This window comes from Pseudonaja textilis, chromosome 7, assembly GCF_049901715.1.
Source record: "Pseudonaja textilis isolate UNSWEBS1 chromosome 7, rPseTex1.2, whole genome shotgun sequence".
Taxonomy (NCBI): Eukaryota; Metazoa; Chordata; class Lepidosauria; order Squamata; family Elapidae; genus Pseudonaja; species Pseudonaja textilis.
In genome coordinates, this window is record NC_141996.1 from 8,250,024 (window position 1) to 8,268,871 (window position 18,848).

Sequence of the window (18,848 nt, forward strand, 5' to 3'; positions counted from 1 at the left end):
CACTTTGGGTTAAGGGTGATCAGTACAAGGAGAGGCTGAACGTCCATCGGTCCAGAGTGCTCTACTCTGGATTCCTATATTAGTTGGGAGGGCGGGTCAGGTGATGGGCTTACACCTCTAAACTTAGAGTGTTCTAACTCTATGATTTCAAATACAACACTCCCTTTTTACAATCCTATAATCCCTTAATTCAGGGTAGTATCTGGGTGACTGCATAGAGCTGAGTATTTACTGGATGAATGCCCTTCCTGATGCCTATGTGGAGCTCACAGCAGATGTTTTCTCTTTGAACCCAGAAGGAGAAAAATATCCCTTGTTACGTAGGATTGAACTCTCAACCTTGCAAGTGGGAGGCAAGCATCTTCACCACTAGGACACCATGAGGCTCGTGATTTTAAACACAATAAATACCATTAAAGCAAAAACAAAAAGAAAGGAAAGAAAAGAAAAGAAAAGAAAAGGAAAGGAAAGGAAAGGAAAGGAAAGAAAGAAAGAAAGAAAGAAAGAAAGAAAGAAAGAAAGAAAGAAAGAAAGAAAGAAAGAAAGAAAGAAAGAGAAAGAAAGAAAGAAAGAAAGAAAGAGAAAAAAATAGTCCCTGAGATTACAATTTCTTGGTTGTGTTTGATGGAGAGGCATATGAATTAACAGATGAATTTTGTTTCAAGGCCTAGTAGTGTTCATCTGATGGTTTCGGCTTAAGACACAGTTATGGGAGTTCTGCAGGACATTCTCTAATCCACATTCTATGGGTGCCACCAAATTAAAATACGAACATTGAAATTTGGACCAAGACTTTGCTTCTCTTTCTCGATGCTCAAGGTTGAAATTGCAGTTCACCTTTTATTAGAAAGATTACATTATCGTTTCTTTATGACTGGATGATCCTTAATGAGAAGATCTGAAGAATAGCTTAAAATCCCTACTCTTAACTCTATCCTAAGCTCTAACCGGAATCCTTCAGATACTTGAGTGCTATTTCTACAGAACAGGCCTGAAAAAAGCTATAATCTATAGCAATCTCTTCTAATCTCGATAACTTTAAAATATGTGGACTTCATCTCCCAGAATTCCCCAGCCAGCCTTAATGGCTAGGAAAGTCTGGGAATTGAAGTCCACACATCTTAAAGTTGCCAAGGTTGGGAAACTCTGGTCTACAATCAAAGCCCCCTTTTAAAATTGTGTTAGCTACAGATAGTCCCCAACCTTGGTTCGTTCATTCAGCAACCGTCTGAAGTTTGAACAGCGCTGAATGAACGGTGGTTACGATTGGTCCTTACAATTCTGGCTGTTCCAGCATCTGCACAGTCACATGATCATGATCTGGGCCCTTGGCAACCAGTTTGCACTTACAACCGGTTGCAGAGCACACAATCCAGCAGGTACGCAAGCAGGTTCTGACCAGTTCTGGAGAACCGGTAGCGGAAATTTTGAGAAGTTTGGAGAACTGGCAAATCCCACCTCTGACTGGCCCCGCCCCCAATCTATTCTCTGCCTCCTGAGTCCCAGCTGATCGGCTGGCTCTTCTTTGGTTGCCCTGCACAGGAGAACGGAGCTGGAAAGCAGGGTAGTGGGGTGTGGAGGAAATGGGGATTTTGCAGTATCCTTCGCCCAGGAGTGGGGAGGGAATGAGATTTTACAGTATCCTTCCCCTACCACACCCACCAAGCCATGCCACGCCCACCAAGCCGCGCCCACAGAACCGGTAGTAAAAAAATTTGAATCCCACATTGACACAATGGTATGATCACCGTTTGGAAATCTCCCCTGCTGGCTTCCCCAGAAAGTCAATGGGAGGGTTGCAACTTGCTGGGTTAAGTTTCCCTGACCCATGTATCCTTCCTACATCCCTTCCACCCCTCTACTCAGCACAACCCTCTTAACTGCTTGCTGGCCCAGGATTTGCAATTCCTTCCCAGCTTCCCTGCTGACTTTGTGAGAGACTGGCAGGAAGTTGCCTGTCTAACAACTGTGAGATTTGGTTAACAAAGGCCACCAGGACTCCAGGGGTTGCTGTAACTAAACTATGAGACCTTGCTTCAGCGATAGAAACGATGGTCCCAATGGCCGTTGTAAGTTGAGGACTACCTGCATTCAACACTGGAGCATGAAATAGTCAACCCTATTTTTATATGTTGCATGAATCCACCCTAGGCTATTATAATCTTTCAGCGTATCATGCATCCTACAAATTTGGGATACTTGAATAAACCAGGACTTAATTAACCATGGATATACGTTATTGTGTGACCATCACTTGGAGTGCTTCTTGAGTTAGTCTAGACTGCCAACCAAAACATAGTGAGTTTGGTAGAACTTTCACTGTTGTATAGTAATAAGACATAATATAAGCTGGATAAAGAAATATCGGTTACCTGGAATTTTTTCAGTAAATTGGGTTAGTGAGAACTCTGTGCAACTGCTAAAATACCACCATCCACATCTCTAATGAGGATCAGGGTTAGGATCAGGTCCCTGGGGATAGTTGCTAAAATTGAAAGAAGCCATGCAGAAACTTTGGGCAAGAAGTCACTTCTGAACTGTATGCCCAATAACCGTTTCATGGTTATTATGAAACAGTTAAAGGTAAAGGTAAAGGTAAAGGTTCCCCTCGCACATATATGCTAGTCATTTCCAGCTCTAGGGGACAGTGCTCATCTCCATTACAAAGCTGAAGAGCCAGCGCTATCCGAAGACATCTCCGTGGTCATGTGGCCGGCATGACTAAACACCGAAGGCGCATGGAACGCTGTGACCTTCCCACCAAAGTGGTCCCTATTTTTCTACTTGCATTTTTACATGCTTTCGAACTGCTAGGTTGGCAGAAGCTGGGACAAGTAACGAGAACTCACTCCGTGACGCGGGGCTAGGGATTCGAACTGCCAACCTGTCGACCTTTCTGATCGACAAGCTCAACATCTTAACCACTGAGACACCGTGTCCCTTCATCAAACTGTTACATTCTCCTAAACCAAGGCTCTTCAAACTTGGCAAGTTTAAGACTTGTGGACTTCAACTCCCAGAATTCCTGAGCTAACATGACGGGAGGAGGAAATCTGGGAGTTGAAGTACACAAGTCTTAAAGCTGTCAAGTTTGAAGACCCCTGTCCTAAACCCACGAACGGTAACCTTTACTAAGAAAGGCTGTAGCAATTACACCAGCTTAATAGATATGAAGTCATCTGGCAAAAGCATTTTCTATGAACTCTGCAGAAATTCCTAATCCAGCCTGGAAGAGACCAATGGCGATACGGAATTTTGGGAGCTGAAGTTCTGATACATTGGGAAAGGTCCGGATTAGAGAAGGTCAGGAAAGGAGACTCAAGAGTATGGGAAACTTCTAAATTTCATGTAATCACATCGTTCATTGGGCGCCGGTGCCATAATAATTGGTCCTTGTTTTACTTTGTATGGTTTCTGGCTCAGATATATATATCTTCTATCAATTTTATAACTGAAGAGCCTACAGGCTTGAAGTTCAAGACACTGTAGCATCTTAAGGTTCACGGCTGCTTGAAGGTTTCTCTTGCCTGCCTTCTCAAAAGAGAAACATCAAATATTTTGAGTCTTCATGGCTTCCTGCGGCCACTGGTAACTATCGATAACAAAGGAGTCATAGTCAGGGCTGTAAATGAGGTTTTTCACAAATGCTTCTTTGTCCTCTGGTTCTGGATACCAGGAGGCCAAGTTGTGTTTGTAGGCATAGTCAACCACCTATGAACAAGAGACAGAAGAAGAAGAAAAACATTAGACAAAGCCATTGGAATGAATGAATGAATGAATGAATGAATGAATGAATGAATGAATGAATGAACGAATGAATGAATTTCTTTATTAGCCAAGTGTGACACAAGGAATTTGTCTTGGTGCATATGTTCCAACCAGATGCCATCTAGATCAGTGGTTCTCAACCTTTTCTTCACCACAAACCCCCTTTAAATACCTTTTGTGGCCAGGGACTTGTTGGAAGAAATATCCATCTGGTTCAGTTCCAAGCTGGAAGAAAGACACTGGAAACATGGAGGCTGATTGGAAAGGTGGTTTAATGATGGAAGCAGAACCACCAAGCACATGGGTTCTGGTGCAGCTGACCACATGAAGTGGAGAGTGGAGGGTTTTTGTACCTTCTCTTGGGCTTTGCATTTGAGCTTCCTGTTCCTGTGCAAGAACACGTATTCTATTGGCTGTTGGCAGATTCCTATGGGGCCATGTAGGGGTTATGTAGAGGTCATAGTTGGCTCTATAGGCAAAAGAGGAAATGCAAATCCTAGGTGTTTGTCTGAGCTAATCTGGTCAGCTTCCAGTTTATTGTTTAATTGAGCTCTGAGGTGAAGTTTGGACTGCTCTAGAGGATGATGCAATGAAGGGGTTTGTGTTCTGAAAGGGTGTTGGGGAATTCCTATTACGGCTTAATGTCCTGTTTTGGATCCTGGGTGAGGGGCTGCTTCTAATCTGACCATTCTGCCTTTGTTTAGACTTTGCTGCAGGGAGTTTCAAAGTATCCTGTCTTTAATGGACTTCTGCCTGCAGTATTTCCTTTGCTTATGAATAGAGCTATCTAGATACTTGTCTTCCTCTTTCAATAAGCTCTTTATCTCTTAAATGTTGACATCTGCTGTCGGCCATTAAGAAAGAGTGGGGGTTCCTCTAAAAAAACATGTTTCTCTATTTCTCTCTTTGAGGAAATATAATATTCTGCCTTTTTAATATTCCTCAAAACATTTCATTCTTTGGGGCGGGGGGGGACTTCCCACAGACCATGGCCAGGGGCCACCAAGACTTAAGATTTGAATCATAGTATTTCTTCAAGTCTTCGCAGATCTCCTGTGACAATATTGTTGGGGTTGAGAACCACTAATCTAGAGAACCGACAACCTCCAAAGCCAACAACGCTATGATGGGTGTTGCAGACAACGTAGCCATTTTGTGATTTGCTCTATGGATGCCACTACAGGTAGTCCTCAACTCACGACTGGTCACTTAGTGACCATTTGAAGTCACGACAAATCTATCTTGGGCTGTTTACGTCCTGCGCGTGAAAATAAAACCGTGGCCTCCCCTTGATCATGTGACTGAATCTCGGGTGCTCGGCAACGCGATTGCATTTATGTGGCCGCGCAGTGGTTAGAATGCAGTGCTGCAGGCTACATCTGCTGACTGCCTGCAATTTGGCAGTTCGAATCTCACCAGGCTCCAGGTTGACTCAGCCTTCCATCCTTCCAAGGTAGGTAAAATAAGGACCCAGATTGTTGGGGGCAAGAGGCTGACTCTGTAAACCTCTTAGAGAGGGCTGTAAAGCACTATAAAGCGGTATATAAGTCTAAGTGCTACTGCTATTGCTACAGCCATTTACAGCATCCCATAGACATGAAAACATACTTCCAGGTTTTGGCAAAACTGTGCCCAAAGTGAACTACAGGTACTCCTCAACTTATGACCAAAATGGAGCCCCAAATTTATGTTGTTAAGTGAGAAATTCGTTAAGTGAGTTTTGCCCCATGTTGCGACTTTTCTTGCCACGTTTGTTAAGTGAATCACTGCAGTCGTTAAATAAGTCATGCCATTTTTAAGTGAATCGGATTTTCCCATTGACTCTGCTTGTCAGGAGGTCAAAAAAGGGGACTCTAGGACACTGCAACCGTCATAAATGTGAATCAGTTGTCAAGCATGCAATATAAATCCAATGACCCGGGGGATGCTGCCATGGTCATAAGAGTGAAAAAGCGTCCATAAGTCACTTTTTTCAGTGCCGTTGTATCTTGGAACAGTCACTAAATGAAGTGTTTTAAGTCGAGGAGTACCTGCATTGATTCGCTTAACAACGGTGATGGTGCTTAACTGATGTGGCAACCAATATCCAACCACAGTGTTTGCTTAACAGCCGCTGCAAGAAAGGGTCATAAAATTGTCTGTCATGTGACTGGCTCATTTTATAACTATCATGACTTTCCACCATCATGGGAAGGCTCCATTTCAGTCATAAGTCGAGAACTGTCATTCATATTTTCTTCAAAGACTGATTAGATGACTGAAGCTTCTGCTGTGGAAAAATCTAATTGGAGAGCATGATTGATGACTCTTGGCTATGGAGGTGTTCCGTTGGATGATACACCGAAAGGGGTGGGGGGAAAAGCAGGATCAATGGTGACAGTGAATTACGCATCTCAAGAGTTGGCTATCTGTCAGGATTCCCAGCAGTTCCCCCAATTAAATCATGAGCCTTGAGCCACACTCCCAAAACTTCAAAGGATTTATTAGAAGTTAACATGCCAGCATTAGCCTGGACATAGCTGACTCTGTGTGTCATTGGAGAATATGATACACCCAGGAGATGGGGTAAAACCAGGGTCAAGAGTGACAATGAATTGTGTGTCTCAGAGTTGGCTACACCCAGACAATGCTGGACCTTTTAACTCCCAATAAATCCTTTTGAAGTTTTGGAAATTTTGGCTCGAGACTCGTGATTTAAATGGGGTTAAGTGCCGGAATCTTGACAAGGGGATTATTGCTGTTCTACTTACCAGGGCCGGCCTAGAAGGTAAGCTGTAGCGGTTCAAATTGGTGTTTTTTTGAATGCTGCGCACGCGTGTGCGTGCTCACAGAACCAGTTGTTAAACCGGTTGCAGCTCACCATTGCTTAAATCCCTCATACCAGGAACGTCACGAAAGCTCTTACTTTAACGGCAATTTTGAAGGACACGTCTCGAATGGAGCTCAAAGGTGGATAGAGCCTTCCTTCAGCCAGGTGTTCCTCTGTCACCTCTTCTGCAATTGCCTAGGAGAGAAGAAAGCGATTGTGCGTCACTCCCTGGCCTACAACGTTTAAAAATCCACCACATAAAATCTCATAATTCCTCCCCATCCCTCCATGGCAACAACACAATCAAATCAACCACGTGATTGGCTCTGTCTTCTTGGGCCCACTGACAAAACCATGTTTTTAGGGGCCTTCCAAAAAACAACCATGGTGGGGGCCAACCATATTTGGGGAGAATGACATTCCACAGGGAAGGTGCCAACACCGAGAAGGCCTTTTATTTTTTTTATTTTATTTTTTTGCAGTCCCACCAGATCAACCGCCCCAATCGATGGGAGCCATAACATCCCCTGCCTTCCCGTCCTTGGAACTAAAATGAAGTGGAACGGAAGAGCACGAACCTCTGCTGTGGTGAGAAAGATTTCCTCGGTGATGTGACGGACTCCACAAGCGATGACTCCTAGAGCAACTCCGGGGAAAACGTAAGCGTTGTTCCCTTGGCCGGGGAAGAAGGTCTGACCATCGGAGAGGGTTACCTTTGGAAACGGGCTCCCACTGGCGAATATGGCCCGACCCTATCCAAAGAAATCCAGGCACCGTCAGACAAGAAGTCAAGGAGGCGGGTTATTTTATTTTACTTTATTTATATTCATTATTTTATTTATTGTTCTTTAGTATTTTATTATTTTTTATTTGTTTTAATTAATTATTTTTTTATTTTTCAATATTTTTATTAATTTATTATTTTATTTTATTATTTTGTTTTATTTTATTTATTGTTCATTATAATTTTATTATTATTTTTTTGTTTTACTTATTTTTTATTTTTCAATATTTTTATTAATTGATTATTTTATTTTATTATTTTGTTTTATTTTATTTATTGTTTGTTATTATTTTATTATTTTTTATTTGTTTTACTTAATTTTTATTTTATTTTTCAATATTTTTATTAATTGGTTATTTTATTTTATTATTTTGTTTTATTTTATTTATTGTTTGTTATTATTTTATTATTTTTTATTTGTTTTACTTATTTTTTATTTTTCAATATTTTTATTAATTGATTATTTTATTTTATTATTTTGTTTTATTTTATTTTATTTTATTTCATTTCATTATTTTATTTTATTATTATTTATTTATTTTATTTTGTTATTTATTTTATTTATTTTGGTTTTATTGTTTTATTTTATTATCTCATTTTATGATTATTTCTTTTCTTTTCTTTATTATTTTTATTTAGCATATGTCAAACAAGGTGAAATGGAACAGGAAGAGGAAAACCAAGGGGTGTAGGCAAAACATTTGCCATCTCAAAAGTCTTTTAGACATGAAACAGTTCCTTTGAAGTTACTGGAACTTCTCTGGAGTTTTTTTTCCCCTCCTTTGCTGGTACTTTGCTTGTGTGGAGTGACCACTCAAAGTTACAATGGCACTGAAAAAAGTGACTTATGACCGTCTTTCACACTTATGACTGTTGCAGCATCCTCACAGTCGTAAGAGGCCTGGCGAGGAGATGCGTGCCTCGATATGAGTGATATTGAGTTGGCTACACCCAGCCAATAACATGACCACCAAGCCATGTCCACCTAGTCACATGACCATCAAGCCACGCCCACCACCTAAGCCACGCCACAGAACCGGTTGTTAAAAATTTACGCAAAATTTACGCGCGTGCACACGAAGCATGACCACCAAGCCACGCCCAATGAACCAGTGATAAAATTATTTGAAATGCACCACAGATCCACAGACGTATAATATTTTTTTGCCAGAAACTCACATTAACTTTCAGTTTTCCATCAGAAAAAAAATCCACCATCGTGAACAATGACCATGCCATTTGCTTAACGCCTGCTGTAAAATATATCATAAAATTGGGCACGGTCCCATGATAATCTGCTTTGTGACCATCTCAACTTATGACTGTAATTATGGTTCCAGTTGAAGACTACCAGTATTGTCAGAAGATTCCGTGGGAGGAGACTTACGTCTGTCAAACGGTAACAGTCTTCGGCGGTGCACTCCGCTTTGCTCGTTGGGTTGCTGAGGGCAAACACAATGGGCTTCTCATTGAAGGTCCCCATGTCCTTCAAAATCTGGTGAGTGAAAGCACCTGCCACAGCAGCCACCCCTGCAAAGTATTTTTTGTTTTTTTGAAAGAAAGAGAACAAAAGGAAGTAAACAAAAGTTGTACGGAAATCAATTGACTGGCTCAAGGTTGACTCAGCCCTTCCATCTTCCTTCCGAGGTGGGTAAAATGAGGACCCAGTTGAGGGCAAGAGGCTGACCCTGTAAACCTCTTAGGTTGTAAAGCACTATGAAGAGGTGTACAAGTAGCCTTCGACTTACAATGGTTCATTGTTCAAAGCTACAACATCACTGTAAAAAGTGACTTATGATAATTTTTCACACTTACAACTTACACTGGCACTGATGATGTTACCTAGTTTGAAATGAAATGCAGACGTAAGCTTAGAGAACACAAAGGAGTTATTGTTCTCTACCTTGAGTTATTTCTGTAGTAATAAAGGTGGGATCAAAAAAACCCAATCTAATAAGTAATAATTAGTCAGTAATTGCAGCTTGAAAGTGAGAATCCGCATTCACAATAGGAAGGCCCGAAAACAGAATGGAAGCAACAGAGAACGTTCTAGAAGGAATCAGGAAGGATTACCAATAATAGCTGTTGGTTTTATTGTCTGCACCACTTCCTCCAGTGTCTTCACAGTGGGATGGTCATGAGCAAACATCTCCTTCTCGTGGTTCAGATGACTCCTGCCCTGGGAAACAAGAAAAGCACAGGCAGACATATTTCTAAGTTAAAAAAAGAAAAGACCAAACAAAGTTATTTTCCCAACATTGTGGATCTAACGGGGGTTAGATTTATGAAACAGTTGTATTCAGTGGTTACTCAAAAAAAACCTCAGCCAAACTCATTCTTCCTAGAGCAGGAATGTCAAACACAAGGCCCGGGGCCCAGATCTGACCTGTGGGGTGCTTAGATCTGGAATAGAATAGAATATAGAATGGAATGGAATGGAGTGGAAGGGAAAAGAAATAGGAAGGGAAGGGGAGAGAAGAGAAGAGAAATGGGAAAGGAAGGGAAGAAAAATAAATGAAGAGAAGAGAGAAAGGAAGAGAAATGGGAAGGGAAGGGGAGAGAAGAGAAATGGAAAGGGAGAGAAGGTAAGAAAAGAGAAATGGGAAGGGAAGGAAGAGAAGAGAGAAAAGAAGGGAAGGAGAGAGAAGTGGGAAGGGAAGGGGAAAGAAATGAGAGAAACGAGGGAAGAGAAATGGGAAGGGAAGGAAAGAAAAGGGGAGAAAGAGAAATGGGAAGGGAAGGGGAGAGAAGCGAGAGAAGGGAGGGAAGGGAAGAGAAATGGGAAGGGAAGGAAGAGAAGAGAGAAAAGAAGGGAAGGAGAGAGAAGTGAGAAGGGAAGGGGAGAGAAACGAGAGAAGGGAGGGAAGGGAAGAGAAATGGGAAGGGAAGGGAAGAAAAGGGGAGAAAGAGAAATGGGAAGGGAAGGAAGAGAAGAGAGAGAAGGGAAGGGAAGAGAAGAGAAATGCGAAGGGGAGGAAAGGGAAGGGGAGAAAAGAGAGAGAAGGGAAGGGAAGAGAAGAACCATGGAGGTCTTCTAGTCCAATTCCTTGCTCAAGCCGGGGACCCTATACATTTCAGACAAATAGTTGTCCACTCTCTTTTTGAAAGCCTTCAGTGATGGGCAGTGGTGGGATTTTTCTTTTTACTACTGGTTCTGTGGGCGTGGCTTGAAGGGCGTGGCAGGGGAAGGATACTGTACAATCTTGAGTCAGAGGTGGTATGTGCCAGTTCTCCGAACTACTCAAAATTTCTGCTCTCCAGAACTGGTCAGAACCTGCCGAATCCCACCTCTGGGGATGGAGCAGCCACAACTTCCGAAGGCAAGCTGTTCCGTTGGTTAATTGCTCTCACCATTAGGAAATTTCTCCTTGGTTCTAGGTTCCTTCTCTCCTTGGTTAGTTTCCAACCATTGTTTTTTTTTCCTTGCCTTTTGGTCCTTTGGAAAATAGTTTGACACCCCCCCCACTCGTCTTTGTAAGAGCCCCTCAAATATTGGAACTGTGCTATCATGTTCTCTCTAGTCCAGGGGTGTCCAACCTTAGCAACTTTAAGACTTGTGGACTTCAACTCCCAGAATTCCTCAGCCAGCAAAGCTGGCTGAGGAATTCTGGGAGTTGAAGTCCACAAGTCTTAAAGTTGCTAAGGTTGGACACCCCTGCTCTAGTCCTTCTTTTCAGTAGACTAGACATCTCCAGTTCCTGTAACTGTTCTTTGAACATTTTAGCCTCCAGTCCCCTAATCATCTTATGTGAAGTACAGTACAGCTTTATATTGGACTGATGAGACTACGTTTGGAATGCTATGCCAAAAAAAAAAAAGATCTGGAGACTCCAGAAAGAGTGCAGAAAAAAGCAACAAAAATAATAAAGGATCTAGAGGCTAAGCCACTTGATGAACAATTGAGGGAACTAGCTTATGTCTGGTCTAATAAAGAGAAAGACTAGGGATGATATGATAACAGTCTTCCAGTTGAGGAGCTTTCACAGAGAAGAGGCGGTCAACTTATTCTCCAAAGCACTTGAGGGCAGGGCAAGAAGTAATGGATGGAAGTTGATTATGGAGAAATCCAGTCTAGAACTTCTTCTTCTTGTGCCATATCCGTCATCGGATGTTGGTTGATCCTATTTTGATCAACAGCCGCACGAAAAAGTACTGCTGAGTTTTGTCCAAACCGGTCCCTTAGATTTTGAAGCCCTGATGTTCTTCTTCTGCCTGGACCTCGTTTGCCTTCAATCTTTCTCTTCAGGATTAAGTGGTGAGACTCATCTCCTGAGGGGGATGAGTCTGCCTACCGAGATGAGGTGGACCGGTTGCTTTCGTGGTGTGGAGACAATAACTTGGTCCTCAACACCAATAGGACCAAGGAACTTATAGTGGATTATAGAAGGAACAAATCAGACATCCAGCCCCTGCTTATCAATGGAGACCGAGCGGAGCAAGTGGCCAGTTTTAAGTTTCTGGGTGTTACCATAAAAGAGGACCTGACCATTGCAGCTATGGTCAAAAGGGCCCAGCAGAGATGATACGGAGACTTCTCAGAAAACAACAACTGAATGAAAAACTGCTGGTGACCTTCTACTGCTGTACCATAGAGAGTATCTTAACTTACTGCACCTCTGTATGGTTTGCCAATTGCACAGAGGCAGATAGGAAAGCACTCCAGAGGGTTGACATCATTGCCCAGAGGATCACAGGTTGCCCTCTCCCCTCTTTGGAAGAGCTTTATAGCTCCCGCTGCCTTAAGAAAGTTCAAAACATTCTCAAAGATCCATCTCATCCTGGGCACCCCCTTTTTTTTTGAACTATTACCATCTGGCAGACGGTACAGGACAATAAAAACAAGGACAAATAGGCTGAAAACAGCTTCTATCCCAGGGCAGTAACTCTGTTGAATTCTATTGTATAGTGCAGTGTTGGTGCGGTGTCGGAAGTTTTCGGTTCAAAGTGTGGAGTGTGAAGGATGTGTGTTTGTGTTTATTTTCATGGTCATGATGTGCACTGAAGATGGTGTTTGATTTCATTGTATGAGGTGCAATGACAATAAAGTAAACTAAAATAAACTAAGTGAAGTGAAGAATCTAGAACCGAGGAAAAAATTCCTGAGGTGAGAACAATTTATCAATGGAAAGGCATACTTCTGGCAGCTGTGGATGCTCCATCACTGGAGGTTTTCAAGAAAAGTTTGGGCAGGCATTTATCCAGAATAAAAAGAATTATGCTTGAACAGCAGGTGGGACTATAAGACCTCCAACGTCCTTCTAACCCCATTATTCTATTTTCTAATGGCAGGGGGCTGCAAATGGCGATCACTTATCTGCAGCCTGCAGCGACCAAGCGGGATTCTCCTAATGATGACAACTGGACTACTGGAACGGCCATCATAAGATGTCACACTCAGGTGACATTGTGTCTTATGATGGCATCACTCAGCAACAGATTTACCAATCCTCATTACAGATGCTGTAGCATCATGGCATCTGTTTTAAGGGCCTGACAGTTACCTTGACAATGAGTCCTTTTGAGTCGACCATCCAGATTTTCTTAACAGCTTCTTCTCTGGGAATTCCTTCTTTTGCTAGTGCCATCACAATGAGGTGAGCAATACCCAAAGCAGCCTGAAAAGAAGCAAAAATAAAAATAAACAAAATCAAATTAATAAATAAAATCAATTCCTCCCGATAACAGGAGGAATGAAAGAGTAGGACTGGTAGGGACATCCAATGAAACTAGTTTCAGAATAAAGAAAGAAAGAATTTCTTCGTGGAAGTGACTTAAGTTGTGGAACTCCTTACTACAAGACATGAGATGGCTACTATTTGGTGAACTCCAAAAAGGAGATTCGGGCAATTCATGGACTACCTTGCAAGGCTGAGAAGTGATCACCCAAATTCTCAGAAGTAAAAAAACTCTCAGTCATCCAGATCATGGTTGTCCCAAAGGTGACTTTTCAGGAGGCAACTGGATGTTTTGGGGGAGTTTTCTGAAGACATTTCACTTCTCATTGAAGAAGCTTCTTCAACTCTGACTGGATGGTGGGGAATGGAAGGATTTATATTCCTTGCGGACAGCTCGTCCTTTGCATCCTTTTAGGGGGTCGTTGAAGCACTTGAAGGTTTATCTGGTTCCTCAGGGTCACCTGAGTAGTTTTCCTGGTTCTACAGGACTACAGAAACCAGAAGCACTACTCAGGTGACCCTGAGGATAGAGAGAAACCTCCAAGTGCTTCACTGACCCTCTAAAAGGATGCAAATGACCAGCTGTCCACAAGGAATATAAATCCTTCCATTCCCCACCATCCAGTCAGAGCTGAAAAGCTTCTTCAATGAGAAGCGAAATGTCTTCAAAAGAAAAAATAAGAAAGTCCAGTTGCCTCCTGAAAAAGCACCTTTGGGTCTCAGAAGCAAACCAGAATCTTACCTCTCCAGCCCCTTGGAAGACGAACGTATTATCAGAAAGCTTGTTCTTTGTAATTCTTAAGGCTGCAAAGATTCCGGCTATAGCAACAGAGGCAGTTCCTGCAAAAAATAAACAAAATTTTTTTTGCTATTGTTCGTGTGGATGGACCTGAAGTGCATACAGGTAACACAAAGAACTTGGGTGTCTTTTTCCAACAAGCTATGGTGTTCACTGAAGTCCGTGACCAGCAAGAACTGCTGAGATTAAGATTTTCCCGGGTGGTTGTTTGCAGCTTACAACTTGGGCAAAGATGGTCTGAGAATCTTACTACTCATTTTTTCCTGTTCTTTGTCAAGGGACTTTTTTTAGAAGTGTCTGCAGTGGCCATAGTGGCTCTTTTGGTACTATGACAGTGCCAGTGTTACCAAAGGCATAAATCCATTGGTCAGTGGAATTGGTAGGACCTCCATCTTCCCATGTTGACGACTGAATAAACATGATTACCTATCTCCTTTTCTACTTATTAGTACCTTTGTTAATTGTATTTTTACGATTTATATTGCTTTATTTAGTTTCCTAGTACGATTTATGTTGATTGTTTATTTAGTATCCTATGGTTATCACTAAGTGTTGTATCTTATGATTTATGATGAGTGTATTTTTATGATGATGATCATCATCATTGATCACTTATAGCTTTTAGGTACGATGAGAGCTTATGCACTGAAGACAGATTCCTTGTGTGTCCAATATTGTATAGGGAATCATATCCCAAAGGTGTGTGACGACCCAGGGCCTGGCACAAAAGCAACACAGTCAGATAATCAGTAGGAGTCCCTTTATTAGCTCCAACTTTGCCCCCAATGTCCTGGTTCCCTTCTGGCTGGAGAAAAACTCTCCCAGGAACAGCCTCTGGCTGCAGAGAACCAAGTCCAAAACGCGGTCAACAAAAACTGTAACTATAAGTCCAATCAAGGCAAGAGGAGGTAATTAGTCTGGCAGGGCAAGAGAAGGAATTCCAATCATGAAGAAGGAGCAATAATTCAACTGGGTTGGGAGGATGCCAGGAACGCAGATAACCAGTCAACACAAGATAAACTCACGTTTGTTCCCAGCAGATGCCGCACTCAGCTTGCATCTCTTTTAAACTCTCATTCCCAGGTGTGGCTAATGAGGGGAATCAGGGCCCTTTCCTGCCCCGTAAGCCATGCAACCCATGTTGCTCTCTTCTCCATTCCACCCTGCACGCCCTAGGATGAAGAAGGGGTGGGCCTGGGTCTTCTCTGAACTCTCTCTCCCTTGTTCTACCTCTTCCCTGCTCTGCCCAGCCAGACTTTGCCCTTCCCCAGTTTCCTCCACGGCCAATGGAGCCACACTCCCACTCCCTGTCAGCTGTTTGTCTTCCTCCAGACTCTGACAGGGGCATGAGAAGTTGCTTTTTCAAGAGGCAATGTCTTCAAAGAAAAAACAAACAAGAAAGTCCAGTTGCTTCTTGAAAAAGCACCTTTAGGATATGATTCCCTACACAATATTTCTAACACAGTTATGTCCATTTATAAATGCTTCCCACACGATCAAACACACATAGCTGGACTGTGCAATTTGTGGACCATTAAGCCAAACGCATCGCTGAGTCACAAGAGGATCTTGTTAATGATGCTCAGCTCTAATGAGTTTCACCTCTTGTATGACTGCAAAACCGAAGCAACGCAATAGCAACTTTGCATTATAAATGAACCCAGCATGACTGCACTCGCCAGGTGTTTAGACACCTGCTTAGCTAGGCCAACAGGAAGAGGAAATTGTCTACATTTCTGACGAAGCACGAATTGATCTGAACGGCTGGAAAGGAAGGTAATACACCTAAATCAATCTTGGTAACTCGAGTCAGCAAGTGTGTTGGATTACATGATTGCTCTGGAAACATTTCTTTAGGATAACTTAGGATATAACCTTCCATCCTCAGGGTCAAAGCTGGCTTGAGAAGATGGAGCAAGCATTTGGATAAGTGGTATGTTCCAGGGGTGTCAAACTCGATTTCATTGAGAGCCACATCAAGGTTGTGTTTGACCTTGGGGTGGTGTGTGTGTGTGTGTGTGGCAGGGTGGGAGTGGCCAGCTCAATGTCATTCGTTGAGGCTCCATTTTTGGCCATGTCAGTCCTCCCGGGCTCCATTTGCAGTCATGACGGCCCTCCTGGGCTTCCTTTTGGACCATGACAGCTTCCTGCCAGCAAAAACAGAGCTTAGGAATGCCACATGCAGCCTCTCCAAGCTCCCTTTTTGCTGGCAGAGGCACAGTGGGCCACTCCTTCGCTGTTTCCAGGGTGGGCCCATTGGGCCAGATCTAAGCCCCTCACAGGATGGCTCCGGCTCCATGCCTTGAGGTAGACACCCCTGGTATAGACTGTCACCTGTAACTATGACATTGGTGCTTATGACCCATTTTGCAAGGTACAATTTCAAAAAGAAAAAACTGTAGCCCCACAAAAACCACGTTATTGACCTGTTTTGGGGGTGCGTAAAGCCAATGGCGTCTTTCGATTTTTGCCCTGCAATCTTCGAAAATAAATCTACTTGTTCTGAATTCTGATGAAAAGGAAAAGTTTTCCAATTCACATTTTAAAAGGCATTTTTCAGCTAGGTGTTAAAAGCTGGGTTTTGTGCCTGCTTCTCTCAAAGCTACAGACCAGAAAATACAATGAAGTGTTCCGCAGTGGAGAGGCTGTTGTGTTACATTATCCCACATCAAAGGCTAAAGAGTGACACAGTATTTAAAGAGAATTGATTGCAGGCTCCAGAATGAACCCAATTTTTCAATTTATACCATGCACAAATACACCCACTCAACACACACACACACACACACACACACACACACACGTGTGTTTAAGGAATTTCTGGTTGCCTGTGAAGTGAGGAGGGTGCATAGTTTTTTTTCCTTGACTACAAGAGCAGAGAAATATGGTCAGTGTACTGAAAAAAATTACAGTTACAGAATAGAGTTGGAAGAGACCTTGGAGATAATCTAGCCCAACCCCGTGCTCAAGCAGGACACTGTATCATTTCAGGCAAGTGGCTGTCCAGTCTTTTCTTTAAAAACTTCAGTGATGGAGCCCCCACAACTTCTAAAGGCAAGCTTTTCCACTGTGAATTGTTCTTGTTGTTAGGAAGTTTCTCCTTAATTTCAGGTTGCTTCTCTCTTTGATTAGTTTCCATCCATTGTTTCTTGTCTTGCCTTCAGATGCTCTGGAAAATATTCCGAATATTGAAACACTGCAACCGTGTCAACCCCAGTCCTTCTTTTCTCTAGACTAGCCAAACCCAAATCCTGCAACAGTTCTTCATATGTTTTAGTCTCCAGGCCTTTAATAGTCTTTTCTGCATTTTTTCCAAAGTCTCAATATCTTTTTTTTTTTTGTAATGTAGTGAACAAAACTGGATGCAGTATTCCAAGCGTGGTCTTACTAAGGTTTTATAACGTGTTACTAATACCCCATATGATTTTGACTTGATGTTCTGTTTATGCAACCAAGGATTAATCCTACAGAGACAATCTTAGACAAAATCATGGAGAAAAAACATTCCAGTGATATCAGTCTCCAGAATAGTTAAATGTCCCATCTCCACTTCACTCGACACAAAATTACGATCGGGTAACTTTGTTTTGGATTAAGGACCACACTTGGTCGCTTTCAGAATGAATCAAGGGCAGATAGCAAGAAAATAAAAGTGGCGAAGGTGGAGGAAGAGATAGTGAGAAGGATCACCCACAAAGCATAACAGACCGTAGTCTTCCTCTCATATTTCACTTGGATTCCTTCGCTATAGGTAGTCCTCAACATATGGCCTATTGCTTAGCAACCATTTGAATTTAAGATGGACCTCTCTGAGGGGTCGTTATTTCATTTAGAGCTGTTTTTAATATCCTGTGGTTATGTGATCATATTTTACAACAGCGTTGCTGAAAACAGGAAGTTATTTCTAGTTTTTAGTGAAGCCAGTCCCTCAGTGAACTGTTAGTTGCTTGATAACCATGGTCATCATTTAATGATTACAGTGGTTGCTTAATGACCACTGGAAAAAGGTGGTAAGATTGGATCGGTCATGTGATAACCATCATGAGTTACAACCATGATGGGCAGCTCCGTTACAGTCGTAATTCGAAGACTATCTGAATTCTCTTTCTCTGATTTTCTGACATCCCTCTAAAATGGAAGTTTCACCAACATCTATATCTACAATATCACCTACCTACCTACCTACCTACCTACCTACCTACCTACCTACCTACCGTATCTATCTATCTATCTATCTATCTATCTATCTGTCTATCTAGGCATGGCCATGGTGGACGTGGCCTACTGGAACTTCTGGGAGGGCTGTTTTTCACCCTCCCAAGGGTCTGGAGGCCTCCCTCGGGCCTCTGGGAGGGCGAAAACAGCCTCTTCCGGGCTCTGGAGGCCCACTGGAAGCTGGAAACAGGCCCATTTCTGGACTTCTGGAAGGCCCCTTTCCCCCCCTCCCAGACCCTCCATGCGGACCCTGCGTTTACCTGCATTGCGTGGGGACTCCTGGGTGTGGCGGGGTGGGGCAGGGTGTGCAGGGCCAGGCGGTCGATTGAAATACCGGATAGATGAACCAGATGAAAATTTAACATCTGGTTAGCCCGAACCGTTCCAACTGGTAGAATTCCACCCCTGGTGGTAAGTTGAGGACTACCTGCATTCTACCAGACTTCCATGTATGCAAGAGGATATTATCTTTGTCTCTTAAATATAATCACACTACTATTGTTCAGAAAACTGAATAAATACTATTTAGGACAGGGGTCTCCAACTTTTCCAACTCGGTGGAAAGGCAGAGGCAGGCGAGAGTGAATGTGTGAATGCCACTTTCACAAATTTAGTGTTGCATACACACATGCACTCACCACTTCCGTGGCTCAGTTCAGAACGGGCTGTGGACCCCTGATCTAGGAAATGTCCTAATGCATTTAAGTGAACTATCCTGCTACTGCTATCCTATAGCTCACGTTGTCATGGCGGCATCACGCGACATATCAGGACTTTCCCCCCTTTGCTAAACTGGGC

General features: G+C 42.7%; 1 protein-coding gene across 2 annotated transcripts in view; it reads right to left on the reverse strand.

The window, feature by feature from the left end:
- Positions 1 to 826: 826 nt before the first annotated feature.
- ME3 (malic enzyme 3) overlaps positions 827 to 18,848 on the reverse strand; it is a 109,603-nt gene continuing 91,581 nt past the window's right edge. Inside the window, exons 9-15 of one of the 2 annotated variants that reach the window (XM_087937011.1) lie at positions 13,779 to 13,876; positions 12,863 to 12,976; positions 9,435 to 9,540; positions 8,749 to 8,891; positions 7,156 to 7,329; positions 6,674 to 6,772; positions 827 to 3,711 (exon numbers count right to left, since the gene is read on the reverse strand). In XM_087937011.1, the coding sequence (XP_087793137.1) occupies positions 3,550 to 3,711; positions 6,674 to 6,772; positions 7,156 to 7,329; positions 8,749 to 8,891; positions 9,435 to 9,540; positions 12,863 to 12,976; positions 13,779 to 13,876 (896 nt within the window). In that variant the 3' untranslated portion in view covers positions 827 to 3,549. The remainder of the gene's footprint in view (positions 3,712 to 6,673; positions 6,773 to 7,155; positions 7,330 to 8,748; positions 8,892 to 9,434; positions 9,541 to 12,862; positions 12,977 to 13,778; positions 13,877 to 18,848) is intronic. The other variant, XM_087937010.1, reaches the window with a different exon arrangement.